This window comes from Hydra viridissima, unplaced genomic scaffold (genome assembly GCF_058129835.1).
Source record: "Hydra viridissima isolate aposymbiotic clone 2 unplaced genomic scaffold, HvirCarnegie_v1 scaffold_3, whole genome shotgun sequence".
Lineage (NCBI taxonomy): Eukaryota > Metazoa > Cnidaria > Hydrozoa > Anthoathecata > Hydridae > Hydra > Hydra viridissima.
Genome location: NW_028324302.1, coordinates 11895855 through 11923736, shown reverse-complemented (window position 1 = coordinate 11923736; position 27882 = coordinate 11895855). Strand labels below are relative to the sequence as shown.

At 29.4% G+C, this 27882-nt stretch overlaps 2 protein-coding genes, 1 long non-coding RNA gene and 1 pseudogene across 28 annotated transcripts in view; 2 read left to right on the top strand and 2 right to left on the bottom strand.

Annotated features, from left to right (window-relative positions):
* Positions 1–7362, top strand: part of LOC145202154 (uncharacterized) — a 44556-nt gene extending 37194 nt beyond the window's left edge. For 11 of the 16 annotated variants that reach the window (XM_090081288.1, XM_090081286.1, XM_090081285.1 and 8 more), the window contains 7 exons: positions 1–92; positions 172–219; positions 363–485; positions 2275–2352; positions 6683–6731; positions 6893–6991; positions 7117–7362. In XM_090081288.1, coding sequence (XP_089937414.1) covers positions 1–92; positions 172–219; positions 363–485; positions 2275–2352; positions 6683–6731; positions 6893–6991; positions 7117–7247 — 620 coding nt within the window. In that variant the 3' untranslated portion in view covers positions 7248–7362. Of the gene's footprint in view, positions 93–171; positions 220–362; positions 486–2274; positions 2353–2518; positions 2846–6682; positions 6732–6892; positions 6992–7116 lie in introns of those variants that run through there. The other 5 variants (XM_090081287.1, XM_090081302.1, XM_090081290.1 and 2 more) reach the window with 4 other exon arrangements.
* Positions 4337–5020, bottom strand: LOC149891029 (uncharacterized; annotated as a pseudogene).
* A 4317-nt stretch (positions 7363–11679) lies between the features above and the next one.
* LOC145180642 (F-box only protein 21-like) lies at positions 11680–16381 on the top strand. The gene is made up of 5 exons (XM_090082993.1): positions 11680–12341; positions 12780–13056; positions 15706–15744; positions 15906–16016; positions 16230–16381. Exons 1-5 carry the CDS (start codon positions 12226–12228, stop codon positions 16323–16325), a joined length of 639 nt encoding a protein of 212 aa, XP_089939119.1. The 5' UTR covers positions 11680–12225; the 3' UTR covers positions 16326–16381.
* A 5813-nt stretch (positions 16382–22194) lies between these two features.
* Positions 22195–24356, bottom strand: LOC149891028 (uncharacterized). 11 transcript variants are annotated; one of them, XR_016450966.1, is made up of 6 exons: positions 24227–24356; positions 23882–23933; positions 23548–23601; positions 23292–23323; positions 22685–22775; positions 22195–22327 (listed from the first exon to the last, which is right to left on the bottom strand). It is a non-coding gene; the product is annotated as an uncharacterized LOC149891028 (long non-coding RNA). The 11 variants fall into 11 exon arrangements; XR_016450972.1 differs by lacking the exon at positions 23548–23601; XR_016450973.1 differs by lacking the exon at positions 23548–23601 and having other exon boundaries at positions 23887–23933.
* Positions 24357–27882: the final 3526 nt, after the last annotated feature.

Genomic DNA, 27882 nt, shown 5'->3' with positions numbered 1-27882 from the left:
ACTGCATTTGTGCTTTGGAAGGACGAGCTTTAGTGAGTTTCCAATTGAATAAAACGTTTGAAGCTTTTCATGATCTTAATCATGCTATTAAGGTATCTTCTCTCCTTCTAACAATTGTTCTCTAAAAAACCTCAAAGCTTTTATTTAGAGATAAAAAAAAATTGCTTTTAGCTCAAGAAATCTCCAGAATTGCTAACAAACCGAGGGATTGTGAACATGGTAAATTATAAATAATAAGTGTGTACATCTGCTTAGGTCTTTACGAACATCTACACGCTTTTTATGTGTAAATGTTTTTTCGTTTTAGTTTTTTTCTTTGAAATTGATTTACAGTTTGTGCTTACTACACTTTATAAATTAAGGTATCAGGAGATAACGTAAATGCAATTCTTGATTATAAAATGGCGATACAACTAAACCATTCATTCGGAACGGCTCACTTTAACGCTGCTAACATATGTTTTCTAAAAAATCTGTTTTCTCAGGTAATCGACATTTATTCTCTGTCTGTAATGTATTTTTTAAACAATAACAATTATGATTGTAACGTTCAAATCGTTTTAAAATTTGTCACCTTTTAAAACTTTTTCTTACAGTTACGGAAAAAAGTATCCGGACAAACTACTTTTAGGTATAATTCTATATAAATGAAGGAAACCTCATACTGTTGTATATATTTTTGTAGCTCTCGACAAGCTCTATCTAAGTGTACCATCAAACATTTACTACACTAAGTAGATGTCTCTTTTGGTGAGAAAAACTAATATAACTGTGGAAAAAAGTATCCGGACAAAAAAAATTTTTTTTTTTTCGTAATTTATTTCTTTAATATTTAGTTCATCCTCCTTTATTAGTTAATACTTCGTCAATTCTCTTAGGCATTGACTCAACCAGACTCTTACACCTCGTTATATCTATAGAATTCCAGCATTTTCTGAGTGCTTCCTCGATATCGTCTTTTTTCGTCAATATGAGCTTACAAATTTCTTCCTTGACTACTTTCCATAGGTTTTCTATAGGATTCAAGTCTGGACTTTGTGCTAGCTAATCTAACACCTCGATATTTTTGCTTTGGAGCCAGGCTTTGGTATTTTTTGCTGTATGTTTTGAGTCACCATCTTACTGGAATAAGAATTCTCCATCGAATAACTCTCGAGCAGATGGTAGCATATGATTTGAAAGTATTCTAACATACTTAGGGGAAGCCAATGTATCCTCTATAACATGAATACTCCCCACACCATTCCAACTGAAGCATCCCCAGGCCATGACATACTTGTCATGCTTTATTGTCTGTCTAACATGATTTTGTTGCACTAATTCATCTGGTCTTCTTCATGTCCAGCGTCTACCATCTGAACCATTAAGGCATATTTTTGTTTCGTCGGACCATAATACCTTCTTCCATTCATCAACGGTCCAGTTTTGATTCTTCTTTGCAAACGCAAACCTCTTTGCAATATGTCGTTTGGTAAGTAACGGTTTTTTGGCAAGTGCTCTACCATGTAAATTATACTCATGCAGCCTATTTCTAACAGTTCGAGGACTTATATTGACTAACTCGAGTTCTCTGAGTTGACTCGCAATATCTGTTGCATTTGGTCTCACGGAATTCTCAACCAAAGTGAGGATATTTCGATCAATCTTTGGAGTTGTTTTTCGTTTTCGTCCATATCTTGGCAATCTTGAGTACTCCATGCTTTTTAATTCTCCCCAGAGTATCTTGAACAGTTGATTTGGGCATACAAAGCTGTTGAGCTATATCTCGAACCGTTTTGCCTTCTTTTGAGAGCACTTCAATCTCTTTCCTAGCAACTTCTGTCAATTCTTTACTTTTCACCATGGTAACGGTTGTCAATGGGTTCTAAATGTTATAGAAATAAAAATTATGGTTTTTATCATTTTTACTTATATTTTCCTAAGCTACTAGGATACTTATAAGATATTATGCCATTAACTTTATTGAAAATCTTGACCTAAAATTAGCAGAAAGTAACTGTCCGGATACTTTTTTCCACAGCCATTTTAGTTTTTCTCACCAAAAGAGACATCTACTTAGTGTAGTAAATGTTTGATGGTACACTTAGATAGAGCTTGTCGAGAGCTACAAAAAATATATATAACAGTATAAGGTTTCCTTCATTTAATATAGAATTATATCTATAAATAGTTTGTCCGGATACTTTTTTCCGTAACTGTAGCACTAAAAAAATTTATATTTTTGTTATTTATTATTTTCAATTGAAAATAATAGCTGGTTTCATTATATTGTAGGCTTTAGCTTATTATGATAGTGCCATTGTATGGAATCCAGATGATAAAATAGCTTTAATAAGTAGAGGCGTTTGTAAGGTTGACATGCATTTCTATTTTATTTTTATTTTTTTATATTTTCTCATTATTGATAAAAGGGTTGAGTTTTCAAATTTACCGGTATAATCGGTAAAAAATAAAAAATTATAAAAAGCTCTGAATTCGTTAGAAAAGCAGTTTTTTTAAGTCCTTTTTCTTTTGGCAGTTGTTTGAAATACAGAATTCGATATTCAAATTTTGGACATTCAAATTCAATGTTGGACAAGCGTTTTGAATTACAAGGTATCTGTACAAGCTGATAAGATTACTCTGCCTTTTCACTTTAAAACGTCTTAAAGTTGCACTCTTCATTGCAGTAAGAACAGTTACAGTTTGTCGGCAAAGAACTTCTGCTACAAATTTGACTGATTTAAGAGAACAATAATGTTGCATAAATTGTCTACTTTGTCATTAATGCAAATCTAATGTTGAGAATGTCTTTTAATACTTTTTTGGTTGATTTTTTAACTTTAAGGAACTGTTAATTCATCAACGTTAGACTGTTTTATCTTGTTCTACAATCGAGGATAATACCTCTTTTCCATGCTCTTTAATGATTTTTTCTTAAATGACTAACGATTTTTGAAATAACTTGATAGGTTTTCTGCCTATTGTGATGATAGATTGCAAGTGCTTTTTTACTTTTAAAATGGGTAAGTTTTCATCCTTAGTAGTACCAAAAAAACTGACTTCGGTATCAGATTCAAATTTGTGGCTGCTGACTTCACCACATATGGCCTGAGAAGAAATAGTTTGATTTTAAAATGGGACTGTTTGTATTGAGCTCTTGAATGCCCAGACTGATTTTGAAAAAGCCACCACCATTATCCAACCCCAGCTTGACAAGATGTTCTGAGTATATTTGTCTCTGTGTCAAGATCGCATTTTGAATCTCTTTAAGATTCTTGCAGTGTACAACAATTTGTTGCCTTGTTTTTGTTTGATCCAGGGAAATATCAATAACACCCTGAGAAAAATAATTGGTAAGTTCACTTCCAAGTTGCATAAACTTTGCTCTATAATTTGGTTCAACAATCGGTGATTTTGTAACTTGATTCATAGTGGTGGGAAGTTTTTTAATGCCTGAATTAGACAAACCTGTGTTTGACTGAAGCTGCACTAAATCCTCTGCTCTCAGCTTTGGCTTACTACCAAAAAAGGTTTTTGAGCAAAAAGGACCTAGATTTACGTTGAAGTATTTTTGTAATAAATAGTGGACATTTTAAGATATTATTTGTATTTTCTAAAACTAAGAGTTTGAAATAATAAATAATTCTTTTACTTCCAATCTTAAAACAAATAACTTGTATTGAAGCAAAAAGTTTTCTTAAATCCATCTTATAAAATGTTTCAGAGTAATATTAGCTTAAAACATTACCTTGTGTAAGAGGAAGAGGTCTTCCACCTTTCACCTGTGTGACTCTGACAGTGCCATGTGGTGAAGCATCTTTAGAAGTGATAACTTAAGATACAATTTGTTCACCTACTGTGGGTCTGCTGAAGCATGTTGGATTATGTTTTCTCTGAAGGTATATTGAGTGCAATTGTATATCAATCATTTTCCAATTACTATCAAGCAAAATGAGCATCGTCTTTCAACTTTTGCAGATTGAGAAGTGTTCAAATTTTTCATTCACAAATGCCTTCAGGCACTCTTGCATCATGAAGTTTTGTTGTCACTTGATGTGCAAACTAAATGAGCAATAGCGGTTTCCCAGAAATTCGATAAAAACACAATTTCGAAAATTCTACTAACCACCACCACAAAAATACTTATGGTTAATATAAATTAAAGTTCTATTTGAAAGATTTGATGAAAATTACTTATGCCATAAAAATGCAAAAGTAAGAAGTTATTCAATTTGTGTAATTAAATGTGAATTTTTTAAAAAAAAGAATTTTTTTTGCAGACAAAAAACCTCATAAGTCATATTTCTATTATCAAATCAAAGGTAAAATTTCATAATTCAATAGAAAGAATTACTTATACTGTAATAAATGCAAAGTATATGAAGCTATCATTTAAACAATATGTGTTAAAAACTGATGTTCTGCATACTAGGCCCTTGATTGTATTAAAAATTATGAAAGAAAATATTACCCATAGACAGGTATTATCGGTAGGAATATTAAGACCACCATGGTCAATTGAGTCTATGTATTGTTTATACTTTTGGTAGTAAAAAGTGGTCTTTTTCAGCAGCTCATTTTCTGATAGCTCGTTATCTTTATGAGTTATATACCCAGATATGTATATAACTGCCATATTTGTATCAGAAGAAATAAAAGATTCAAGATCTGGTAGTTTATCAAATGTTTCAGCAGATGACTCATCCAATGGAAAACCACAATTCGGACAACAATGGGCTGTATCAAGACTAAAATCAACAGCAAGGTTATTAAGGGATAGTAAAAGCTTAGCTCTTGAAATATTCAACTTTTCAATGACCTGTTGCACTGTTTAAAAATATGTACCTCCCGAACCTCGGTACAATTTGCCAAATTCTTTTTTCAATGGATTAGTAGAAAACTCACTAAAAATGACATATGGATGTGAGCTATCCAATAATGATCTACATAATTCAACAACACTATTGCATGTGTGATAAACTGACTGTGCAGTGTCACAAATAAGTTGTTTCTCCCTTTTACCTTGCTTTCCAGCCATCTTTAAAGCCATATTTCCAAAATTCAAAATATTTTGTAACCTATCATCATTAGGATCTCTGCCTCTCGATTGGCTTCGGAAATATTGAAATCTCATTTAAATTGGATAGTTTAACTAAATTTTTGAATTTAAGCTCATAAAGCATTTTAAGATGATCCCACTGTGCTACTTTATGTACCCCTTCATCAATAAAAAAAAGTTGACCAGTTTTTTCAGTAAGTCAATTATTTCTAATGTTTTTAAGCAAATGGACATAATCGAAGATTAAGAAAATACCATAATTAGTCAACCAGGGTTTATCTGGAAATGGTTTTCCAAACATTTTGAAGAATGCATGAAAAATTGTATTTCCATTACATATTATTGCTTTGACTTGACCTGAAGATTCCTTTATTGATTGGATAGTAATACCAATTTGTTCAAAAAGAAATTGAGAGTTTAATTTACTTATAAATATCATTTTGGAAAATGAATGATGGTCCACCAAATAAACGATTGACCATTACACCCAATACAGTTTTTGCAAAAAAAGTTAAGTCGTTCATTGCTTTTCCGATTAATGTACCGCCATGGTATAACAACATTTTTTTAACATAAACCTCATCATGCAATAACAAAGTTTTATTTTTCTTCAATAGATTGAAAAATATTAGTCAAAAAATGCTTCTCATTCAATTTTGAAACTTTTGAAGTTATTCATGTCAAAGTTCTTACAAAAGCCAATTTGTAGTCTGCTCGCATTTGCTTATACAAACTTCTGGATGTAATAAAATACTGAAAAGATCTGACAATAACCTCCTTGGAATAAATCTTAGTACCAACACACTTACTATTTCTTTTTTTCCAGGAATCAAACTCTTCAAATAACGTCAAATATCTTTTTCTAAAAAATTTGATAGTTCATCTTGAGCAAAATTTCGAAAACACGAAGAAGCACGATTTGCTGAACGTAATGGAGGAAGATGGTTGGGAACTTGACAAAACGGTATACCTGGCCACACAGATGGTGGGAATTAAGAACGATATTTGCCTCTTACTTTTTGTTTTTCAAAATTTATCGGCCAATGCAACTCGCAAACTACACTGTCATTTGTTACATTTGAAAACAAAATCCAATATTAGCGATTTGTTGTATATTTTTGTACTTTCAACTTCAGATTAGAGCACTTTCCATTGATTTTGAGACCTATGTTTTTATACGATTCTTAATTAGCATAAAATTCTCTATCAGAATCAATCATAAAATTAGGGGAGGGGGGGCAGAAAGTTGAGTAGTGCCCTACTTTTTTAGGAAATCGAAATACTAAGAGCTTCAAACTATTATATTTGTTTTTAGCAAATAAGCAAATAAAATTTGTGATAAAATCATAAATGCAACGCTTTTTACCCATATCCTAATATCGCTAAAATGGCGACTATATTTTAGCGTCATTTTAAATAGGTCCCAGTCAGATACGTCGTTAGCACGGTGGTAAGGCCTGCATTATAGATCGCCGTGTTAAAAAAATCAATAGTTTCCGTAATATACCGGCATCTTTTTACCAGTATATCGATAAAAGTATTGTACCGATTTACCGGTAAATATTCGGTAAAAGCTCAACCCTAATTGAGAAGTCAATATCTATTTTTTAAGTGAAGTGTTGAAATGCTTTTTGTTTCAAGATCGCTGTCAACAACATGGTAGACGCGCTGAATGATTTCAATCAAGCCAGTACGTTTGATTCCGATGATCTTTTACTTGTTTTTCTGTTTTTCAAAATCTCTTTCGTTCTCCATTTTCAACATTTACGTGTACCATTTACCTTGTAATAAGTTTTTTTTTTTTTTTTTTTTTTTTTTTTTTACACAATAAGTTTAATTCACTTTCTTTAGTTGTGATGAATCCAAATCTATCATTCGCGTACTATAATCGCGGTAGACTGTTTCAGTTGACAAAGAAATATAAAGAAGCTGCAAACGACTACACCAAAGGTATTTTGTAATATTTTACAGAAACTTTACTTTGTTTAGCATAATTATTATAATAATCATAGTTGTATATAATTTTTCTCCTTTCGATTTCATAATGATTTACAAAGTAATTCAAATTTTTCTAGCATTGGAAATTCAGCCCGGATATGTTCAACTTTACAAAATGCGTGGTGAAGTTCAAGGGGAGCTTGGCTACAAAGAGCCGTCAACGAAAGATTACTTTGCAGCTGTTGTGTTTCAAACATCAAATAGATAAAAAATTTTTGCTTCTATTTTTTACAAATAACAAATGTTACTCATTTTTTCTTGTTTACTCGTTTTTAGTTTATGTATAATTTAATTTTTTAGTGAAAAATCAAATAAAACAAAAGAACGTTTACAACAATTGAGTAAATTTAAATAAAATAATATATTAATAAATATTATCAACTGAAACTGCGTTTTTAATTACATTTATACGACTTATACTTTCAAACGGGCAGTGTTTTTAAACAATAGGGCAGTGTTTAGTAAACGTCTCAAATTACTTTTTTCAAATGAAATCCGAAAAAAACTTGAAGAAGCGGAAAAGGAGAACATTCAAAGGTATTTTATAATATTTTAAGGAAATTTACTTTTTTTGACTTAAAAGTAAGGAAAATGGTAATTTAATTAGTTTGAGAGCACAAGTAAGTTTTATGTCTGCATCGTCGAACCAATATTTAAAAACAAAATATAAAAAAATATGAGTAACAACGACGCAACCACTGTGAAATCTTTCAAAAAAACTACTTTGAAAATTATTGAAGAATATCCAGCAGATGGGTATAAAAATTATTACTACCAACTTGAACGCGGTAGAGCTATTTTGGAAACAAATGAACACCTCGATATCTATACGGCCTCATATTTTAAAATGCACCAAATAAAGTTAAATTTAGCTTTTAAGTCGTTATTCAAAGAAGATTTTAATAATAAATCGGTTGAAATTATAGATTGGGGTAGACGATAGTTCGTCTGACTTTTTTTTCCCGTGAACTTTGGGAAGTCAGACGAGACGAGTTTTTGCACTAATGCAATTTTTCATCTACCGGAACAAATATGTTCCTGCGGCTTTTCTTTGATCTTAATGAAATATCGTAAAGTTTCGGGGGGTTAAGCTCACGTTGCGCCAAAATTTAGTTAAGTAAATTATCAGTGCTATTCAGCAGCAGTATAACAAAAGAAAAAGATAATTTAAAGTATGCTTTTAAAAAAGTTTGCGATTTATTTCTTATTAAACTTCTGAAGGATTACGAAAAAGAAGCTTTAAAAGCTCTCAGCAATGGCATATTACCCCCGTCCCTAAACCTGCAAAACGTAATTATATTTCCCCATTATTCATTTTTTTAAATAACAAAAGTTTTCTCGTCTGACTTCCCAAAGTTCACGGGAAAAAATAGTCACACGAATTATCGTCTAAGATTGGGGTTGCGGAGTAGCACTTGCGTTTTGTGTACTTATAGACTTTATCAAGGATAGTAGCATCAATCTTGATTTGTCCAAATTCACTTTAATTGACCCATCTTCGAATGCTGCGCAAATAGGATTAGAATACATTAACGATGTTTATCAAAGAGAGCCAAAATCACAAATTAATAAATTATGTAAAAAGGCTTTTACCAGCCTTTCCAAAGAAGAGTTTCAGTCAAGTGATAAAGTTAAGATTCATCTTTTTTCAAATGTGCTTGACATGAGTTCACTGGACTTGGATCAAGTATGTACGAATGTAAAAAGCAACTTTAATGTTTTAAATTACTTTGTATGCGTAAACCCTCTAAATGAACTCAGATTAATTACATTTTATAAAATGTTTACTGACAACTCTTTTACATTCAGAAAAAAAAAGAGTTTTTATGAAGTAATTTTTCAACCAAGTAAAATGGATAGGATTAATTATGAAATTTCTACAGTAAATTACAGTTTTAGAACAAACTTAAAAAAACAACTTTGATCAGGTAAACTTTTTCAATCAAACAATTGAAACCAACTTCTTACATCAAATAAATAAATATTTCTGCCTCTATTTTTTGCAAGAAACAAATATTTTTGTTACAGGTTGTTTTTTTTATTTAACTCGTTTTTGTTCTGTGTTTTATTGAGTTTTTTAGCGAAAACTTTAGAAATAAAACAAAAGAAAGTTACAATAATTAAATAAAATGTAAATAAAAGAGTATCGTTAATAAAAATTAAAAAAAAAAGCAGTTAATTTAAGCTTCGTTTTTAATCATATTTATACAATCTCTGCCTTTAAACCATTGGGGACTATTTAGTGTACGTCACAAAACACTTTCCTAAGTTAAAAACCTACTATTCTAGAATCGAAATCTGAATAAACAAATCAAAGTAAACCAGCCATGAGAAGGTCTCTTGTGTCTTTTTTTCTAAAGATGATATGTATTTACACAGAGGAATTTAATATTAACGAACATGATTTAGCCTCAATTTTATAGTATCTTTATATAAACGAGCATAATTTAGCGTTAGTCTTCGATTTATATATGTAACTAAAAGTTACATTAGTTTTAAAATACAAGCAAATTGTTTGAAATACGATTGATATGCTGATATGTATTGATATGTGATATATTTGAAATACGATTGAAATGCGATTTTAGTGTCATATGATTATAATTATTGTATTATACATAAGTTGTTTTTTTTAAGGTTTTGCCGGTGGTTTTTTTTTTTTTTAAGATTATTTATTGTTCTAATTAAAAAAATAGAAGCAAAAGTAAACTGTATTTCTTTTTATTTGTAACACACATTGTGCAGTCTTTAGAAGAATTCTTAACCCTTAAAGGTTTAACACTAAAGTATTAATTATAATAAAAATGAGTTTTATTTTACATTAACAAATTATTACAAAAATGAATTAATAAAAAAAATTTACATTAAATGATTCACTACGTTAAAAAATAAATATTTGCAGCAAATTTAATCATATTCCGCATTTTATGTACATGTGCCAGCAAAATGGTTCTTTCAATGCAGTAATTGTCTATTTGAAAGTTCTTTGGAAATTTCTCAAACTTACAGTAAAAGCCGTTAAAACCTAGTGGAATCGTCATTCGTTGAGTTTCTATTCTCTAGTGGTTGAGGGTAGTGAAAACTAAACAAGACTGCTGGTTTGACCAGGGAAACCTATCTGGTAGGTTTTTTTTTCAGAGAAGTTCAGTACACTCAGTACATTAATGAAAAAACTTGATCCTCAATCTTGTGCTCTAGCATAGACATTTAAAAAAGTTTTTTTGGCCATCGCCCATACATCTTGGTAATCTGTATCATTAAGTGAAAAGATGGCTAGATATGAAGCTAAGTATCAGATGTGTCGGAACAAATAAAACCAGGCTGCCATTAAACTTGTTGAACTCCACAAAAGGAGATCTGGAACGCATTTTTATTGAGTACCAGGACCCTTACTTTCTTCCAATATAGATTTTTAGTATTCAAATTAATCTTCTTAAAATCTTTTGAAATTTCTGAAATATGGTGTCTGCATGCCAGCAGAAATAGGGGTTGTTCCAAGCCTAGCACTTTTCTCTTACAGACATCTGCAGCCTTTCCTGTGTTTAATGTTATTGGACATTTTAAGAATTTACTCAATACTTGTGCTAAAGTGCTAATTCTGTTTTCCTAATTGGAATATCCTAAAACTTAAAAAATATCTTTCCAAGGCTAAAAAAAAGAATTAAGTGCATTAGTTAATAACTAATAAAAGTTTCACTTCTTCAAAAGTTAAACAAACTTTGAAAAAGTTTAAAATAGCTTTACTGACATTTTACGCGTTGTAAGTCGCTTGATGTCGAACTTCAGTTTCTGCATATTTTTACAATTTTTCTTCTCTTTTTTGCAAAATTTCGTAAAAACTCGTAAAAAGGAATTCGCCTTTAGGGTAAACTATGTGTCTGTTTTTACACCTGCGAAGAAAATCAGATCAAATAAAATGAGAGAAAAGGCTAGTCTCCCAAGAATTAAAAGAGTTATGATAAAAGAGAACGGCTAAAAATGATTTAATTTTTTTTTCAAAGAAAATCTTTAACAATCATGTTTTGGTACAGTTCATGACAGTAGCAAGAGTTACTATCAGTCATTTTATTGCTTTTAAAAATTTTTAAATTTATAAACAGCCCTTACTTTAAAAAAAAAAACGTTTAAACTCAATTACTTTAAGTTTGTAAAAATCTCCTCATAAAGCTATGAATTAGTCCTAAACTATGAGAAGATGCTTCTCTTGGCACAAACCTAAAAACCATTCATATGTATTTCTTTCAGACTATTTTATTCACTAAAGTCACTTCGGTTTGGGATGATTTTGCCATTCTATATTTTCCCTATTTTAACCAATTACAACACAATAGAAGGTAAACATAGTTGGTGGAAAGCCTTAGAGTCTGAAGTGAGGGAAAAAAAGGCTCTCAATTTTGACAATCTTTTAACTTGTTAAAACCAATTGCTGATACAGTATAATACAAAACAACAGAATTTTTCGACAAATATTTTTATGGCATATCCCACACACAAAGAGAATGTTTGTTTTAAATTTACTGGTACAGATCTGTTTGCGTGTCCTAGGTAACCAGATTCACCGTATTTTTCGGAAATAAACTAGTTTCTCTTAAGTCGAACAGTTCCAGGCGCTTTAAATTCAAATTGCGTCATATTGCCATGTGGTATAAAGAGCAGTTTTCTTGAAGCATAAATAAATCGAAAATTTATAAATAGACGCAATGGCTAGCAATACCATATTTTTCTGTCATGACTATCGACGTACAAAATAAAAAAATTTACTCCAGGAACATTTTTGTTTCTTTAGCTTTGAATTGTTGCAAAAATTTAAAAACATTTCAGACGAACAGTTTCCACGAACCAAAATTCTAAAAATACACTAATCTTTAACGTTTACGGATTTTTTTCCTACATTATCTGAAAGAAACATCAATTAGTGATGAAAAACCCCCTTAGCAATAAAAAGTTTTAACATTAAAAATTTACGTCCTTTACCCATGAACGGGCATCAAATTCATAAGTCTTTATGAAAGACCTTTCTGATGCTGCGTCGACTTTTCTACGATTGATTGTTTTTGAAAATAAGATAACTCGCAACTAATCTAATCTTAATTCGTTTCAATTACAAGACAACTCTTTTTTAGTTCTTTAGTTTGAACATTCGAAAATGTTTCTAACACTGAGTTTCTTTTGGTTTTAACAAAAATATGCCTCGTCCTGGACTTCAACTAGCTATTCTTCTTCTAGCTGTTCCGGCACAATATCTGATTTCAAAGTGGATGACACCACGACAAGACTACGATCGTCAGTACTTGACTAGTAGGTATGTTTAGAGTCTATTGGTCTTATTGTTTAGTGTGTGTGTGTATGTATGTATGTATGTATGTATGTATGTATGTATGTATGTATGTATGTATGTATGTATGTATGTATGTATGTATGTATGTATGTATGTATGTATGTATGTATGTATGTATGTATGTATGTATGTATGTATGTATGTATGTATGTATGTATGTATGTATGTATGTATGTATGTATGAATGTATGTATGTATGTATGTATGTATGTATGTATGTATGTATGTATGTATGTATGTATGTATGTATGTATGTATGTATGTATGTATGTATGTATGTATGTATGTATGTATGTAGATAGACAGATAGATAGATAGATAGATAGATAGATAGATAGATAGATAGATAGATAGATAGATAGATAGATGGACAGGTATAGATATACTTATACTTTTTTTAAGATTTCTTCGTGATAGTATCAATCTGTTTAAGAAGATCAGTAATATTTCGGAATGGAATAATGTTTTTTCTCAATTACAATATAACCTTTTCTATGGGGATAATGGTGAGTGTCCTGCAAAAGAAGTTATGCTATATAATGAACCTAATGGGTTTTTTGCAGAATCAACAGATCCAAGAATAGATCGTACTCATATTAAATATCATGTCGGACAAGTTATAATACATAAACAGTTTGGGTACAAAGGAGTTATATATGGGTGGGACTACAAAACAAAAGTAAGTCAAGTTCTTAGTAAAAAAAAAATTTTTCCATATTTAAAACATTTCTTAATCACTTTTAAATTTTTTCAAGATAACCTTACAAACAAAACTAAAATACATAAAGTATGCTATAATAATTTAACCTGTAAAGCACTTGCTAAAGTTAAAAGCTTTTTAGAAAAATCTAAAAAAAGTAAAAATTTACAGTAAATTTATACATTTATTATGCAGAAGCAATGTGCACTGTCTGATTGAAGTCTTTAGTGCACAGACCTTTGTGGTAGGCTGCAAAATAAGCCTATTACAAAAGCCTGATTAAACTTTCCATGATCAACATTTTGAAGCATACTCTTAACAATGGTGACACTTCTCTGATGTCTGCTGGTAGAATAGCTAGCTGTTGAGAACAGTCCTACCATAGCATGTTCCTGTCCAGCTTGTTTTCCAATAGGATGCAGGTGATTCTTGGCTTTAAAACACATTACATGAGAACTTAATAATTTGCTATGGGTCTAATCTAAAGAAATAGCAAGTTTAATCAATGTTGATAATTTTATGACCCGCAGTTAATAGAAATCCCACACTATAGCTAGCTACTGTATCTTGTATGTTGTGTGTGGGAAGTTTCCATAATGTTAAAGGTCATTAGTATTGCAATTATGGATATGATCTGTATGCCATTAGTTATTCCTTATATGTAATTAATTAGCAAAAAATACTTTTACAGCAGTCTTTTAGATTTATTTTGTAATACTCAAGTCCAAACATTAAATTAAGCCTTTTATACAAAAAATAAAAATGCTTATTTAAGTAATAACATGTTTTGTACTGATTATTTGCATAATGGCTGCCTAATGGATTATGGGAGAGCTGTCAGTTATATCAAGTAAATAAATAGTTATGAATTAAAGTCTAATATAGATTTAGAGTCAGACAATATAATGAAAACTGGATGTATGTTCAACTGCTAAGCAATTAAATTTAATGGTGGTACAGTAGTTTAACTTTTCTAGGGAAAGGAAATATTTAAGTTTTTTCTAAAACCAGTTTTTCGAATAAACTGCCGTTTTCAATGTTTTAAAACCAGTTTTCCGGTTTTCTAGTGTATTTTTTTGTTATATATATTTCAGGGGAACAACAGCAGTAAAAACATATGTATATATATAGCAACAGTGTCATATACGTACATTGAATACAATTGAGCAGCAAACAAATAAGTCTTTTTAATGGTTAATTTTACGTTTCTTAAGACAATAAGCACGTAAAAAACATAAAACATTAGGTGTTTCATCATTTAACTTTGACCTTAATTTAATGACAAATAAACCACTTGCAGAAAATGACCTTTCAGCCTTCACACTTGTTAGGGTTAGAAAAACGTTGACTAGTTGAGAAAACACGAAAGGGCAGGCCATCACATAAAATAAGCTCAGCCAAAGTAACATCAACAGGTTCCTTTGTCTTAAAAAATGAATCAACGGGTTTGATGACTTAGAGTTTCCTCTCAGGAGTAACAACAGCAGCAAATGTGATGTTGTGCTTTGTCTTCAGGTGGTTCCTCATGGAGCTTGTGGTTCCTCCTTTACACTTAATTTCTTTGCACTTGGGCAATTCAAGTTCTTTTGAGTGCAAAAAGTGCTTCCAAACTGGTGTGTTATCCTTGTGGACTTCAGAAAACGATATTTTCGTTTTTGTGAAAATTTGTTTCACTTTTACATCACAAATTGCAGTAACTTACTGTTAAAGTTCAAGTGGAAACAAATTAAATGTTTTCATTTATTTTCTCGAGCAACTACACATCAAGAAAAGTGGTTTAGAATTGCCAAATAACCAAATAAATTTTGAACAAAAGATATATATCCAAAAACCGGTTTTAAAAATAACATTTTCGGTTTTCGATTTCCAAATACTTTGCGGTTTCTGGAAACTGGTTTTCCTTTCCATAAAACTTCCCATATGTGTAGCAGCCCCTAAATGTTACTTCATCCTTTTTCAATTGAAGCAAAAGTAAAGGGTGCCTAAATATATAATCAGTCACAAGTTTACATCATCCCTAAAAAAGTCATGTTTAAAAAAAAAAAAAGAAAAATAATAAATACATGCTGTCCATGATAAGGTTGAAGTACATTTTATTTCATATGCAAAAATTACAACAATGAATTGAGTTCCAGCTTTCTTCCTAACTTTTTTAACCTGATAGAAGAAGCAAGGTAGTTTTATTGGAAGCACACTTTTTATAACATTTATTATAGAGATTCTCCTAGGTAGCACAATTTAATTTTGGTTGAAGAAATTTGGGATCATCTACTCTGAGTAAGAAATCTCTTTGATAATATTGAGTAGTTGTGTGATGGGAATATTTTCTACTCTTTTCCCAGCTGATATTTCCTCATTTTTAAAATGATAAAATTTGTTGTTAAAACAAAGTTTTGAAAAAAAAAGATATAAGTTTTTAATGTTTAAAAATATTGTTATTGTATAACTCAAAGAAAAACTAAAAACATTTGACTAATTAATTTGCTACATATTTATATATGTTTAGCATACATTTACTAATTATGTCTAACCTTTTTAGATATAACTTATGTTGGGCAATAAAGCATTTTGTAACTGATTTTGTGTTTAAGTATATTGTATATTTTTGCTTTTCCTTTTTCTATTAAGGCTCCTGATTTTTGGATACAATCAAACAACCTTAACAAAGTAAGTTCTTTTTTTTTGTCTCATCTAAAATGTGTTAGCTCTAGGTGAGAAATTTGTTGTAAGACTTGTGTTTTTTAATTTTGAAATTATACTTAACAGAAACAAAAATTCAAAGACAATAACAAACAGTCAATAAATAACAGATTATTTTTCCACAATAGTTTTCGCTGAACCAGCCGAGTTATGCTGTTCTGGTAGATACTAAATCTCGTATTAATTTTCAAATGGCTTATGTTGTTGAAGACCAGTTAGAAATTGTTTTAAACCACGAGGTAAACATTCTTAAAATAGACAATTTTACATTAAAAATTGAACACCATGGATTTAATATATGAGATGAAAAATGCTTTTAGTTGTGTTGGTTTCTTCTGAAGAAACTGAGCTATTTTCATTTGTTTGAATTGATTAGTAATTGCTTTCAATATTTTTCGAAAAACCCCAAATTTGTTTATTTGGATATTTAGAGTTTTTTTTTTTTTTCTCAGGTTGATCATCCTGAACTACTTGACTACTTTGAGTATTTTGATGGTTCTCAATATATTGCTCGCCCATGGCTAAAAGAACTCTATCCCTCAGATTGATTTTTTTCTACAAATAATTAGTTAATATTTATTAAATAAATGACACACTAAAGAAAGGTCACAATTTTTAAATTGAAAACGCATCGATAACAAACATTTTGCTTATTATTGCGGCACGAAACAGAAATATAAAAAAGTTACTTTCGACATATACTTATTTTGTTCCTGTGTAATGCAAGATATAGAAAAATATGCACCTTCTTGAGAGTGAATTTGTGTGGAAATTGTTAATTGGTTGCATTTTTAAAATCTTTTTTTAAGTAACAGTTTAATTTCAAATTGCGTACCAAAATTTGTATGTCCTTTGAAATTAGACTCTTAGAATTTTGCTGCTAATGTTTAAGTAACTTCAATTAAAATTGTCTCGAAGCTAGTTACATTTAACCAACTTTTGTTTTTTTAGTAATAACTAATAGTAAAATTATTTTTTTTTAATTTAGTTGCGCAAACATTTAAACTTGGCAATTTTTATTATTTGATGCGTGTCAGCTATTTAACTCGGCTATTTTTTGTTTTGTCAAGAAAACAGTGAAGAATTTTATACATTTTTCGCGACAAACTCAACATTCTAAAAACATATTAGAATGTTGACTTCGTCGCGAAAAATGTATAAAAGGATCTTAACACGTTGAGCGCCGTGTCAGCCACCGGTGGCCGACATCAAAATATTCCAATTAGGCCGCGTCGGCCACCAGTGGCCGATACGACATACCTGACTTTAGCTTGTCAATCTGTTCGTCGGGTATGCGCCATCTGTAATATTTTACCATTGGCACCACGTCGATGACCGGTGGCTGACGCATTAAAAAAACTCAATTTACCTCAAAAATATCTCAAAACAAATGAAATAATTGTATTTCGACCCATTAAATTAAACCTACGTGATAACAATTTTCAGACATTTTACAAAAATTCTATTGACGGTCAACGTGTTAAACTTTAAGGTGAAAAAACTGATTTGATCCTTGAAGGCCAAATGATGAGTATCTATGGGATAAAGACATAACTCACAACTTTGTAGTTTCAGTGTCACTAATGACATGTTTTGAATTCCTTTATCGATTACTCAGGTAGAGTTTTATTTCTTGTTAAATTTTAAAAATATTTTATAAAGCCAGATTTCCATTCATCTAATTTTCTTAAGAAAAACATTCCCATAACAAATATCTGTAATCACTTTCCGAAAATCTGCTCGAATGAAAATACTGAATACACCGCCATAAAAATACTTATTACTGACCTCTTAGAAAAAACAAGCATACTTTTCCTTGTCCTTTTGCCTGTGCATTTTTTTACTCTTTAAACTAGAGATAAAACAATCAAGGTCGGCATGTTTCGAAGTCGAAGATGAAGCTTCGGTGTCACTAAAAGTCGGTGTGAACGTGTTTCGAAATCGTTAAAAGTTGTGTAAAAATTAATTGAACGTGTTTCAAAATCGTAAAAAGTTGTATAAACTCTAACAGCTTTCAAATTCGCATCCAAAAATATAACTGTTTTCGAAATAGTTTGAGTAAACGAAAAAAATGCGTACTAAAATTAAACAAACGAACGTCGCATGACTTCGCGCAGGTTTTAAGCTTAATGACTTTTAGTTAAATTTCAATGACTTTTATTTCAAGTTTCATAAGCTATATTTTAAAGTGAACTAGTATGTGACTCTACTAGTACTATTATACTCTTTCCTTCTATTCTCCTGGACTCCTACTCTATCCCTCAGAGAAGCTACCTTTGTTTAGGTTCAAAGACTTTAAAGTGAAGTTAAGTGATAACTAGTTTGATATATGCTAGTAATCTCTGCCCTTCTAATTTCTAATTTTAGTATTATAAAAAATTGAAGCATACACAGAAATACAGAATATACAAAGGTATGCTAAGACCTTTACATTTGTTTATATAGGCTTTCATAATCGTTTAATTTTTTTTTTTTTTCGAAGTTTAACGGATTTCAACTTCGTTTTATTTAAGAAACGTCGCCAAACTGACGCACAGTGACTCAGAACGATCAAAAAACGGTAAAAATTAAATAAAATTTGACATAAATCGGAAATCAATAATGTTATATTTCAAAATAATAATTTTTGGGTCAAAGATTTCAAATTTATTAATAATTTTTTTTTTATGCGTAGCTTCGACGCGTTTAACGCGCGCTTATGCGCGTATACGCGCGTTTAAGGTGACTATACGCGTACAAAAATTTTTTTTTTCAAGTTTTAGAATCTTCAAGACAAACACATTATCTTGATATATTACTCCACTTGATACTTTTATAAAAATGGTTTTTAAAGGAGGTTGATACATAGAAAAAAAACTGTATTTATTACATTCATTTTATTATTTACATTACAATTAATTTAATAACTTCATCTGGTAACGGTTTTCCTCGATAGCTCTTATGTTTTCTAAAAGATATGCTTGATACTTTTGGATCTGATCTTACTAGAAGGTAGTGCATCTGATTCATCATTGTGTTTAACCTTGATATTTTTGCCGTGTGCTTAAGTCTAGAATTTCTTATCTGTTTATTTAAACTCTCTAGTGCATCTTCCGAATATACCCCGATTGGCAAAGGTAATTTATGTGATATGGAAGAACTATGAAGCAGCAGTATATGTACAGTGGGAGGCATAACATACCAGTCGTACAAACTCACTATACGTTTAGCTGTTTCAGTGCAGTATAAATCTAATTCATTGATATTAATAGGATATCCACAAGATATGGTTATGAGAATATCATGCAATCTTTCAATTATATCACAATCAACTTTAGTAATTTCAGAAAAAACTGTACTATTTTTAAATGCTCTTCTGGCAGTATTGCCGTCATTGGTATTTCCAGACCTAGTTTTAGGCATGTCAACATATAAGCTTAACCGTTCTCTGAAGAGTACCTGAATCTGTTTTTTTTTTTTTAAGTCTACAGATAATTTTTCCTCAATTGTTTTTGGCTTATACTTTTTAATTTCAACTTTATAACTCAAATGAAGAATAAATTCCAAGCATTTTATCCAGCAATGCAAAGCTGAAATTCCAAGCCCCAAGGCTGACTTATTCTCAGTTTTTGCTTTTAATAAATCAATATTGTTCATTTCGTTGGGTTTAGCATTGCAAACATTGCAGGATTGAGTGGATTTTGTCTCTGTAAGTGCATTAACTACTTTATTATCAAGCATTGTAAGATCAACTCTATAGCTGACATTAAAGGTCACATTTCTTCCTGCAATATCAAAAACTTTGCAAAACGTCTTTAATGTATTTATTTGATTTTTTAGATCTGATTCTTCTTCTCTGGATAAAATTGAACTCTCTTTTTTATATTGTAGATGAAGAGGTCTACAAAAGTGACAACTTGAAGGATTTGCATTTTTCCAAATTTCGCCATCTTTTACTTTGAGCAATAAAGGCACAAAAGCTGTACTAAAAAGATTTTCTTCACTCTTAAGTTCTATACTTGTGATGCTTGTCTCAAAGTATTTCTTTTTATAAATACTTTGGCTTGAGGCTCCATCAAAACCAATCTTTCCATATAAAACTCCAAATATTTCGTTTCCTTGACCACAATTAGGCATATCAATCATTTCAGTTATTCTACTCACAGTGTGATCTAACATGCTTAAGAGTACACTTTGCAGAAATTTCAGAGAAATGTATATTCTCAGGATAACATTTCAATTTTTCCACCAAAATATCGTGCAAGGTAAGATAAATATGTACATTGTGTACAAGAGCTGAGTTTCTGGTCATTTGATATTGTTTATCGCTGAGATCAGTGTTTATTTTTAATGCAAGAGCTTCCTCTACACTCATAATGATGGGAAAGGTTTTATCCAAAGTTTTATCAACTTTTTCTATCTCTAAAAGATTTGACATATTGTTTTTTTAAAAAAAAGCTTTTTTTTTTTTCCTGCAGCATTTTCACTTTTTGCAGAAGCTAAAAATAGAGCTTCATGATGTTCAGTGGCTAGTTCTTTAATTTTTTTTCTTTTGCTTTGCTCTCCAAGAACATTCCATTGCTTATAAGGCCTTCCAGAACCAAAATGACTATTTTTATTGTTCATGAGGTTTCTTTGAAGCCAACGATTTTCTTTTTGTATAAATGTATCATAATTTCGTCCACATTGTGTTAGTTTTCTCTTCACCTTTGAAATAAATATAACTAAAGCAACCTTTACTTTATTTAAGTTTTCTTTGCGAATTTCTTCAGTATTTTTTATTTCATTAAGTAAATCCTTCCATAATCTTAATTTATCCACTCCTAGTTCACGTATATTTGGGATAAGATCTAATCTTTTCATTGTTATTGTTTTTAAGAACCATCAATATAATAAAACTAATAAATCAGAAACATTTTAAAGTACATTATATATTTTTTTACTTTACACTGTTTAAAATTTTATTTTGTAATGGCTTTAACAATTGTCACATTGCTGCATCCTGTAATAACACTATATTACTACGTTAACTTTATATTACAGGAAATACTAAAGTTGTTCAGTTAAGCTTTTTCAAACATGTTGTACTTATCAAATAATAAATACTTTCAAAAATGGCGGAAAACAAGGTTTTTAAGTGTTTATCAACATTTTTATTTCTTTAATAACTTCCAATACCGCAGGAGACCGCAGTAATCCTTTTGTAATTTAAAAGTAGAAATGTTAATTAACTAGAAAAAATGTATATATTTTTGGAACTCGGTGGAACATTTTTTTAGCTGATATATAAACAAAAAAAATACAATTACTTGCGACCTTTTTTTTAGAAGTCTTTAAATTTAAACAAAAAAATCAGATTTTTTTTTTTTTCTTTTGAGTAAATTTGAAATATATAGAGCCAAAAGATTATCTTTAAAATAAATATAATTTTTTATTTAAATTAAAAATACTCTATTTTAGTTAAATAAAAATCTCACATTTTTCAGATTTCTTTGAAAACAATATCAATTTTTTTACTTCTTTTAACTATAAAATACAAAATAAAAGTTTTATGAAACAATTATTTATACTTTTGAAATAAAAAATTAGTGCAACTTAATATTATTTAAAAAAGGGCACTTAATTTATAGAAAAGTTGTGAGGGGTTTATTACCATTTTTTTGCTGTTTTGAGTCACTGTGTGACGGCTTTTAAAGTTGAAACAAAAAATGTACGAATTTGATAACCATAACTCGATTGTTTTATCTCAAACTCGATTATTTTATCTAAGAGATAAAACAATCGAGTTACGGTTATCTCTTAGATAAAACAATCGAGTTACGGTTTAGAATTTGGACCTTAAAAAGCAACGTCTAATTATTTCCGTTTCTTGCGCGCATGCGTAGTATCTACCCGAGAAAAAAAACCCGGCTAATCCTGTTAAGTTTCCTTCTAAAACTTAGTAAGTTCCTAACGAGTACTTACTAGGAACTTAGTAGGATTAGCAAGTTTTAGTAGGAAACTTAGTAGGATTAGCAAGTTTTAGTAGGAAACTTAGTAGGATTAGCAAGTTTTAGTATACTAAAACTTGCTAATCCTACTAAGTTTTCTACTAAAACTCGCTAATCCTAATATGAAATTAACTAAAAAAACTATTAACTTAACTATTAACTAAAACTATACTTTTAGTTAATAGATTAGTTAATAGTTTTTTCAGTTAATTTCATATTTTATTTAGGTTTTATTGAATTATTTGAGTAAAGATTTCATATTTATATTAGCAGGGTTATTTCTCAAGAAATATGTATGTTTAAGTGAAAATGTAAATATAATTATTTTTCAGATTTTACTTAAACATAGATAATTCTTGAAAAAATAACCCAACAAATCTAATTTAACTAGTTGCCTTAGCAATGAGGACGCTTATTTATAAAACAACAATAAAAATAACAAATGATAAAGTGTTAGGTTGTTTAACTTAAACATTTAGAAAAATACAATAAATAGCAATGGTCAGTTCTTTTGGTAATTTCGCAGGTGCCAGTGGAATAATTGCACCCATAAGATTTGTCTTGATCTTTTATAACTGTATCTATAATGAAATTTAAAAAAATATTAACGTAATTCAACAATTTAATAACATTTTCCAATAAAAATGATGAAAAATGATGAAAAGGTTTCATTATCATTTCTCCATAGCTTTAAAAATTAAAAATTTAAGTGTATACACACACACACACACACACACACACATTATATTTGGGTTTTAAACATTACATAATTACATTGTTAGGGTTGTTTTTTTAAAAAATTTTATGTTAGTGAAAATTGCAGTAGACACTTATTTGAAAACCAGTTTTAACCAATTAAAAAAAAAAAGTTGTTAGGTTGTTTACCTATCTTTTAAAAAAGTAAAATGAACAATGGTCATGACCAACGAATAACTTACTACATAACTGTAGGTATGACAACTTTTTACAGGGGCCAATTAAATTCCACTCAGAATATCTCAACTGTCTTTGTCTTTTATTCGACCATACCTGTATTTATATTGAAATATTTAAAAATATTACTGTAACTTGATATAATTGTAATAAAATATATTTTATAATAAAAGAACTTCTTCAACCTAATTTTGGAATTTTGAATAGCTTTTCATTATCTTTTCTTTATTTAATATTATTTAAATCACAAAATGTAAATGCTATTAAAAAACAAAAATGTTTAAAATAAAAATTCATGTTTGAATTATGAACTTTTTCAATCAATTTAATTTAAAAAAAAGGAAAATTTTATTTACAGTTATCCAAAAACATTTAATAATTGTATCAAAAATAAAAATATTTATGTATATGTATATACATACACTCAAAACATTATTTACATACATATATGAGTGTATGTATATACATATATTTATGTTATGTATATACATACACTCATATATATATGTATATGCATATACATACACTCAAAACATTACTAGTTCCTCATTTAAATTCAATATGATTAATGAATAATTATGCATAAGTACATTACATATAAAAAATAGTTACCTGAAATTAATTGATTGTACATGGTTTGAGAACTAAACATAATGTAAATATGTGTATATATGTATGTATATATATATATATATATATATATATATATATATATATATATATATATATATTATGACATTTACAACAAAAATTCTAATGTTAAGTAAATGTAAAACTAAAGTATAATTTTATATAAAATATAACAATATTCAATAGTTTTATAGTTTGTTTTAACAAGAGAAAAAAATAAAAATAATGCTATATTTACCAGTAAAATATATTCTGCAAGAAAGTGATTTTAATATTGATCAATTTTTAATGTCTATATATATATATATATATATATATATATATATATATATATATATATATATATATATATATATATATATATATATATATATATATATATATTAAATATATATATATATATATATATATATATATATATATATATATATATATATATATATATATATATATATATATATATATATATATATATATATAGACTGTTCAGTAAAAAGAAAGAGTTAGATTGTAAACAATATAAAATCATAAACAAAGACAAGAAAAAAATCAGAAATAAAAAAACACATCACCTTACGTATTACTATAAATCAGAAAATGATAGAACTTGTTTTACAGAAGATGCTAGAAAGATACAGAAAATGCTAGAATTTATATCGAGTTAAAATTAACATTTAAAACCACATTATAAATCATTAACAAACAAATCATCAATTTAATAGCAAGCCACGCAATCGTCCCCAAATGTTCTTGAGCTTTTCCACTATAGAATTACAAAAATTAGTCAAACTATTGAATCTGAAAAAGCTGTTTCAGAGCTGACTTGACTTCCGCTCGAATAAATAAAAGATGGCGTATAACATTTAAAAACTCGTTTTTATTCTTGTTTTATTCTCGAAAATTTACTAGGAACTTACTAAGTATTTCGTTTAATCCTGGTAGGAACTTAGTAGGAACTTACTAGGATTAGCAGGAAATTCATAAAAGTCATCTGCAGATGACGTTTATGAATTTCATCAGCCATGACTAATGGGAAACTTAATAAGTTTAGCCGTATTAGGCGAAAACTTACTAGGATTAGCCGTATTAGCAGGAAGTTAAACAGATTCCTAGTAGTATTAGCCGGTTTTTTTTCTCGGGTATTTGGTGCGCATTTCGGAAAATCAATTATAAGTGGAAATCCCCCTTTATTCTTTTCTTTTTCTTTCTTATTTTATGAAACATAACCGTATAATTCCAAAACAAACGCAGACCACGATTTGAAATTTAAATCTGCCTTACCCTTTCTATTATCTTTTTAAAATGGTAAAAAGATAAGATTTTTAAAAATTAAATTAAAATTTTAAAAATTACATCATCTGGTAACTTTTAGTTAAGAAAAAAAAACAAAACAATGTTATCATGGCAATTTTTAAGATACCTTTTGCTTCCATGACTGGTATTCAGGGCCGCCGAGAGTCTTCAAGCCGCCCGGGACAAAACCTTTTTTGGCGCCCTTATAGATTTCGCTTCATATATATACTTAGCATAGAAGCAAAAAAATACATTATGCCTTTATAGCTACTTTATTTCAGTTTTTGCTAACTAACTTTGTTTCATTTTTTGCTAACTAACCACAGCATAAACAATTCCTAATTTATAAAATTTTCGAGGTTTTTTCGAGGCAAAATTATAAATAACTTCATCATATGACAATGATTTCGCGAGATCATTTTCAATAGAAAACATCATAATATTTAAAAGTCGCTTTTTTTTTTTTTTTTTTTTTTTTTTTTTTTTTTTATTTTTTTGTTCTTTAATCTTTATAAACTCGTAATATATAATACAATCTTTACAGTTTAAGTATAGTTAAAAAAAAAAAAAAAAAAATCACAAGATTACGTTATAACAAATATTATATGAAATAAAACTGTAAAGTGTTAGATTACTTCAAAGAACGCGGGAAACTTGCAGAAGACCGATGGTCTTGTCATCAAGAAACCGCTTTGCGTTATTAATATTTTTGGATACCTCAATTTAAAATAAATTTATATTTAAAAAATCATGTCATCAGTTTCGACAGAATGAAAGTAAAAATGCAAAAAACAAAGAATGCAGACAAAACAAAAAAAAAAAAAAAAAAAGAAAAAAAAAAAAATTTTTTTTTTTTTTTTTTTTTTAATTTTTTAATTTTATTACAATACACATAAATACAAGTAGGTACACGATTTTCTAAATAGGTAATATAAAGTCGTTTTTTAATATATAGTGTTGATAAATAAAAATTTATTTATTTATTAGTGTTGATAAATAATATAATTTATTACTGTTGTTGTTGTTGTTTGTTTTTGAGTTATTTACAGTTTTTAGAGTTATTAGAGTTGATATTGGTTTCGGAACAAAGTTAGTTTTATATATAGTTTTGAATGTTTTAGGCTTAATAAAAGTTCATAAAGTTGTTAGTGTTTAAAATAAGATCTTTTAATAATGTTTTCAGAGTATTTAAGTTATTCGATTTTTCCAGTTGGGTATTTTTGGATACTAATTTGTTATATAGACAAGGACCACGGTACGAAATAGAAAAGCGCGAGAGAGTAGTTTTTTGGAAAGGTACTTTGAAGTTTCCCGTTCCTCTGGTATGGTATCTATTGTTGCTATTTTGAAAGAAATTCTTTGAAAAGTGAGAAGGAACAAGTCCAAGTTTATATTTGAGCATAAATAACAAATTTTGGAATATATTGATTTGATATACATTTAATGCTTTCAAATTTTTTAATAGTGGCTCAGCATGCGAGAGTCTATCCTTATTAAAAACTATTCTTGCTCTTGTCCCATGGTGGCTGTGAAATGGTTTTTTATAATCTTAAGTTTACTAAAAGATCTTTCACCCTCTGCAACGGATATTGGCATTGTGTGAAAGATGCGCAAAAGTATGCATATCGACGGGAAAATTGGTTGTAAGCCTTTGGAATATATTTGATTTAAAAGATTGAGAAAGTTGCCTCTATTGAACAAGAAAGATGCTTTCAACCGGTCAAAGTGACAAATTTCCTCAACAAGATCATCTTCTTTAACGTCATTTGAATAGAATTTCACAAGTTGACGAGCTTTGTTATCTTGTGAAGAAGGGTCTTCAGACTGAAGCCAGATAAAGGAAAACTGAGAAGAAACCTTTTTCACCACATTAAACCTTGATTGAATTTGTAGAATTATGTGGTCCAATGCCACGTTGAAAATATTTACTTCAAAATTTTATTATGTATTGTCGAGGTAGTGGGCTGTATTTGATGGTTCCTCGTGGAATTTTTTCACTCTTCTTGTGCGTTTCACTTTAAATTCTGTATCAAAGCCTAGGTTTCCAGCCACTAGCTTTGCTTCAGTCAAAATACAATTCCACGACGAACGAATGCAACCTAGGTCATCTAGAAGTTGTTGAATGAGGATGACTTCTTCTTTAATGGTGATTGGCTCCGACTGGAGACATCGACTAAAACCATCAATATTTTGCAGTGTCTTATACCAAATGGTATAAGACACTGCAAGATCTTATATGTTTTAGATCTATAAGATCTTATATGCTTTAGATCTATAAGAACTACTGATTCAAATGATTTAAAATATTTTCCCAACGATTTCGCTTGATTTAGCATGTCCGCAGTTAGGTCAAGTTGATTAACGGTTCTATCCAAAGCAGCAATGATTTCTCGTGGTTTTTTCACTAAAGGTTTTACAGCTGCAATGTGGGCTGACCATCTAGTATCTGAGAGCTTGTGAAGTGATAAAGCAGTTTCTTCAAGAAGAATTTTCCATCTTGCTGGGCTGCAAATAAAGAACACGTAAAGGGCTTGGATATTGCCAAAAAACGTTTTGATCTCAGCACAAGACTCAGCAGCATGAACTCCAGCTAAATTTAAACTATGCGCACCGCAAGGAATGTATAAAGCGAATGGATTTTTTTCCAGTATATGAGCTTGGGCTCCATTTTAGATTCCAGCCATATTAGAACAATTGTCGTATCCTTGGCCTCTCAATTTTTGTAAATCGAGATTCACTTTTGCTAAAACATTGCAAATTAAATAAGCAATATCTACACCTTTCTTTTTCTTTTTCTCTTTCTTTGTCCCCCCCCCCCCTCTCGGCGGCCCTGCTGGTATTCATAGTTCTGTTAAACGAATTCAACTAAAAAACTAATTTTATTATACTGATTAAAGGGCTGACTGACTTTCCTATTAATGCTTTTCTTATACTTTCATAAGAATTATAAAATTCAAGCTTCTTTAATGAAAAATGACTTATTCTGCAGCTAATTTCTTAACTATTTATTTGAGCCCTCAGTTTATTGACCAAACAGCCATACAATTAACTCCAATTTCACAATTTTGTACCTTTTCATAGAACACGACACTTGTAATAAAGAGTTTATAATTTTATGCATTAAAAATGCATATACCTTAATTACATTTTTACAATAAAAAGTTTTTTCAACGCATAATTAGGCCAAAATATCAAAATTTAAAAAAGTTAAAAAAAAAATCGTTGTAATTTATTGGAGGTGCCAACCAATTTACTAGTTATGAAATACCCTTTTTGATTT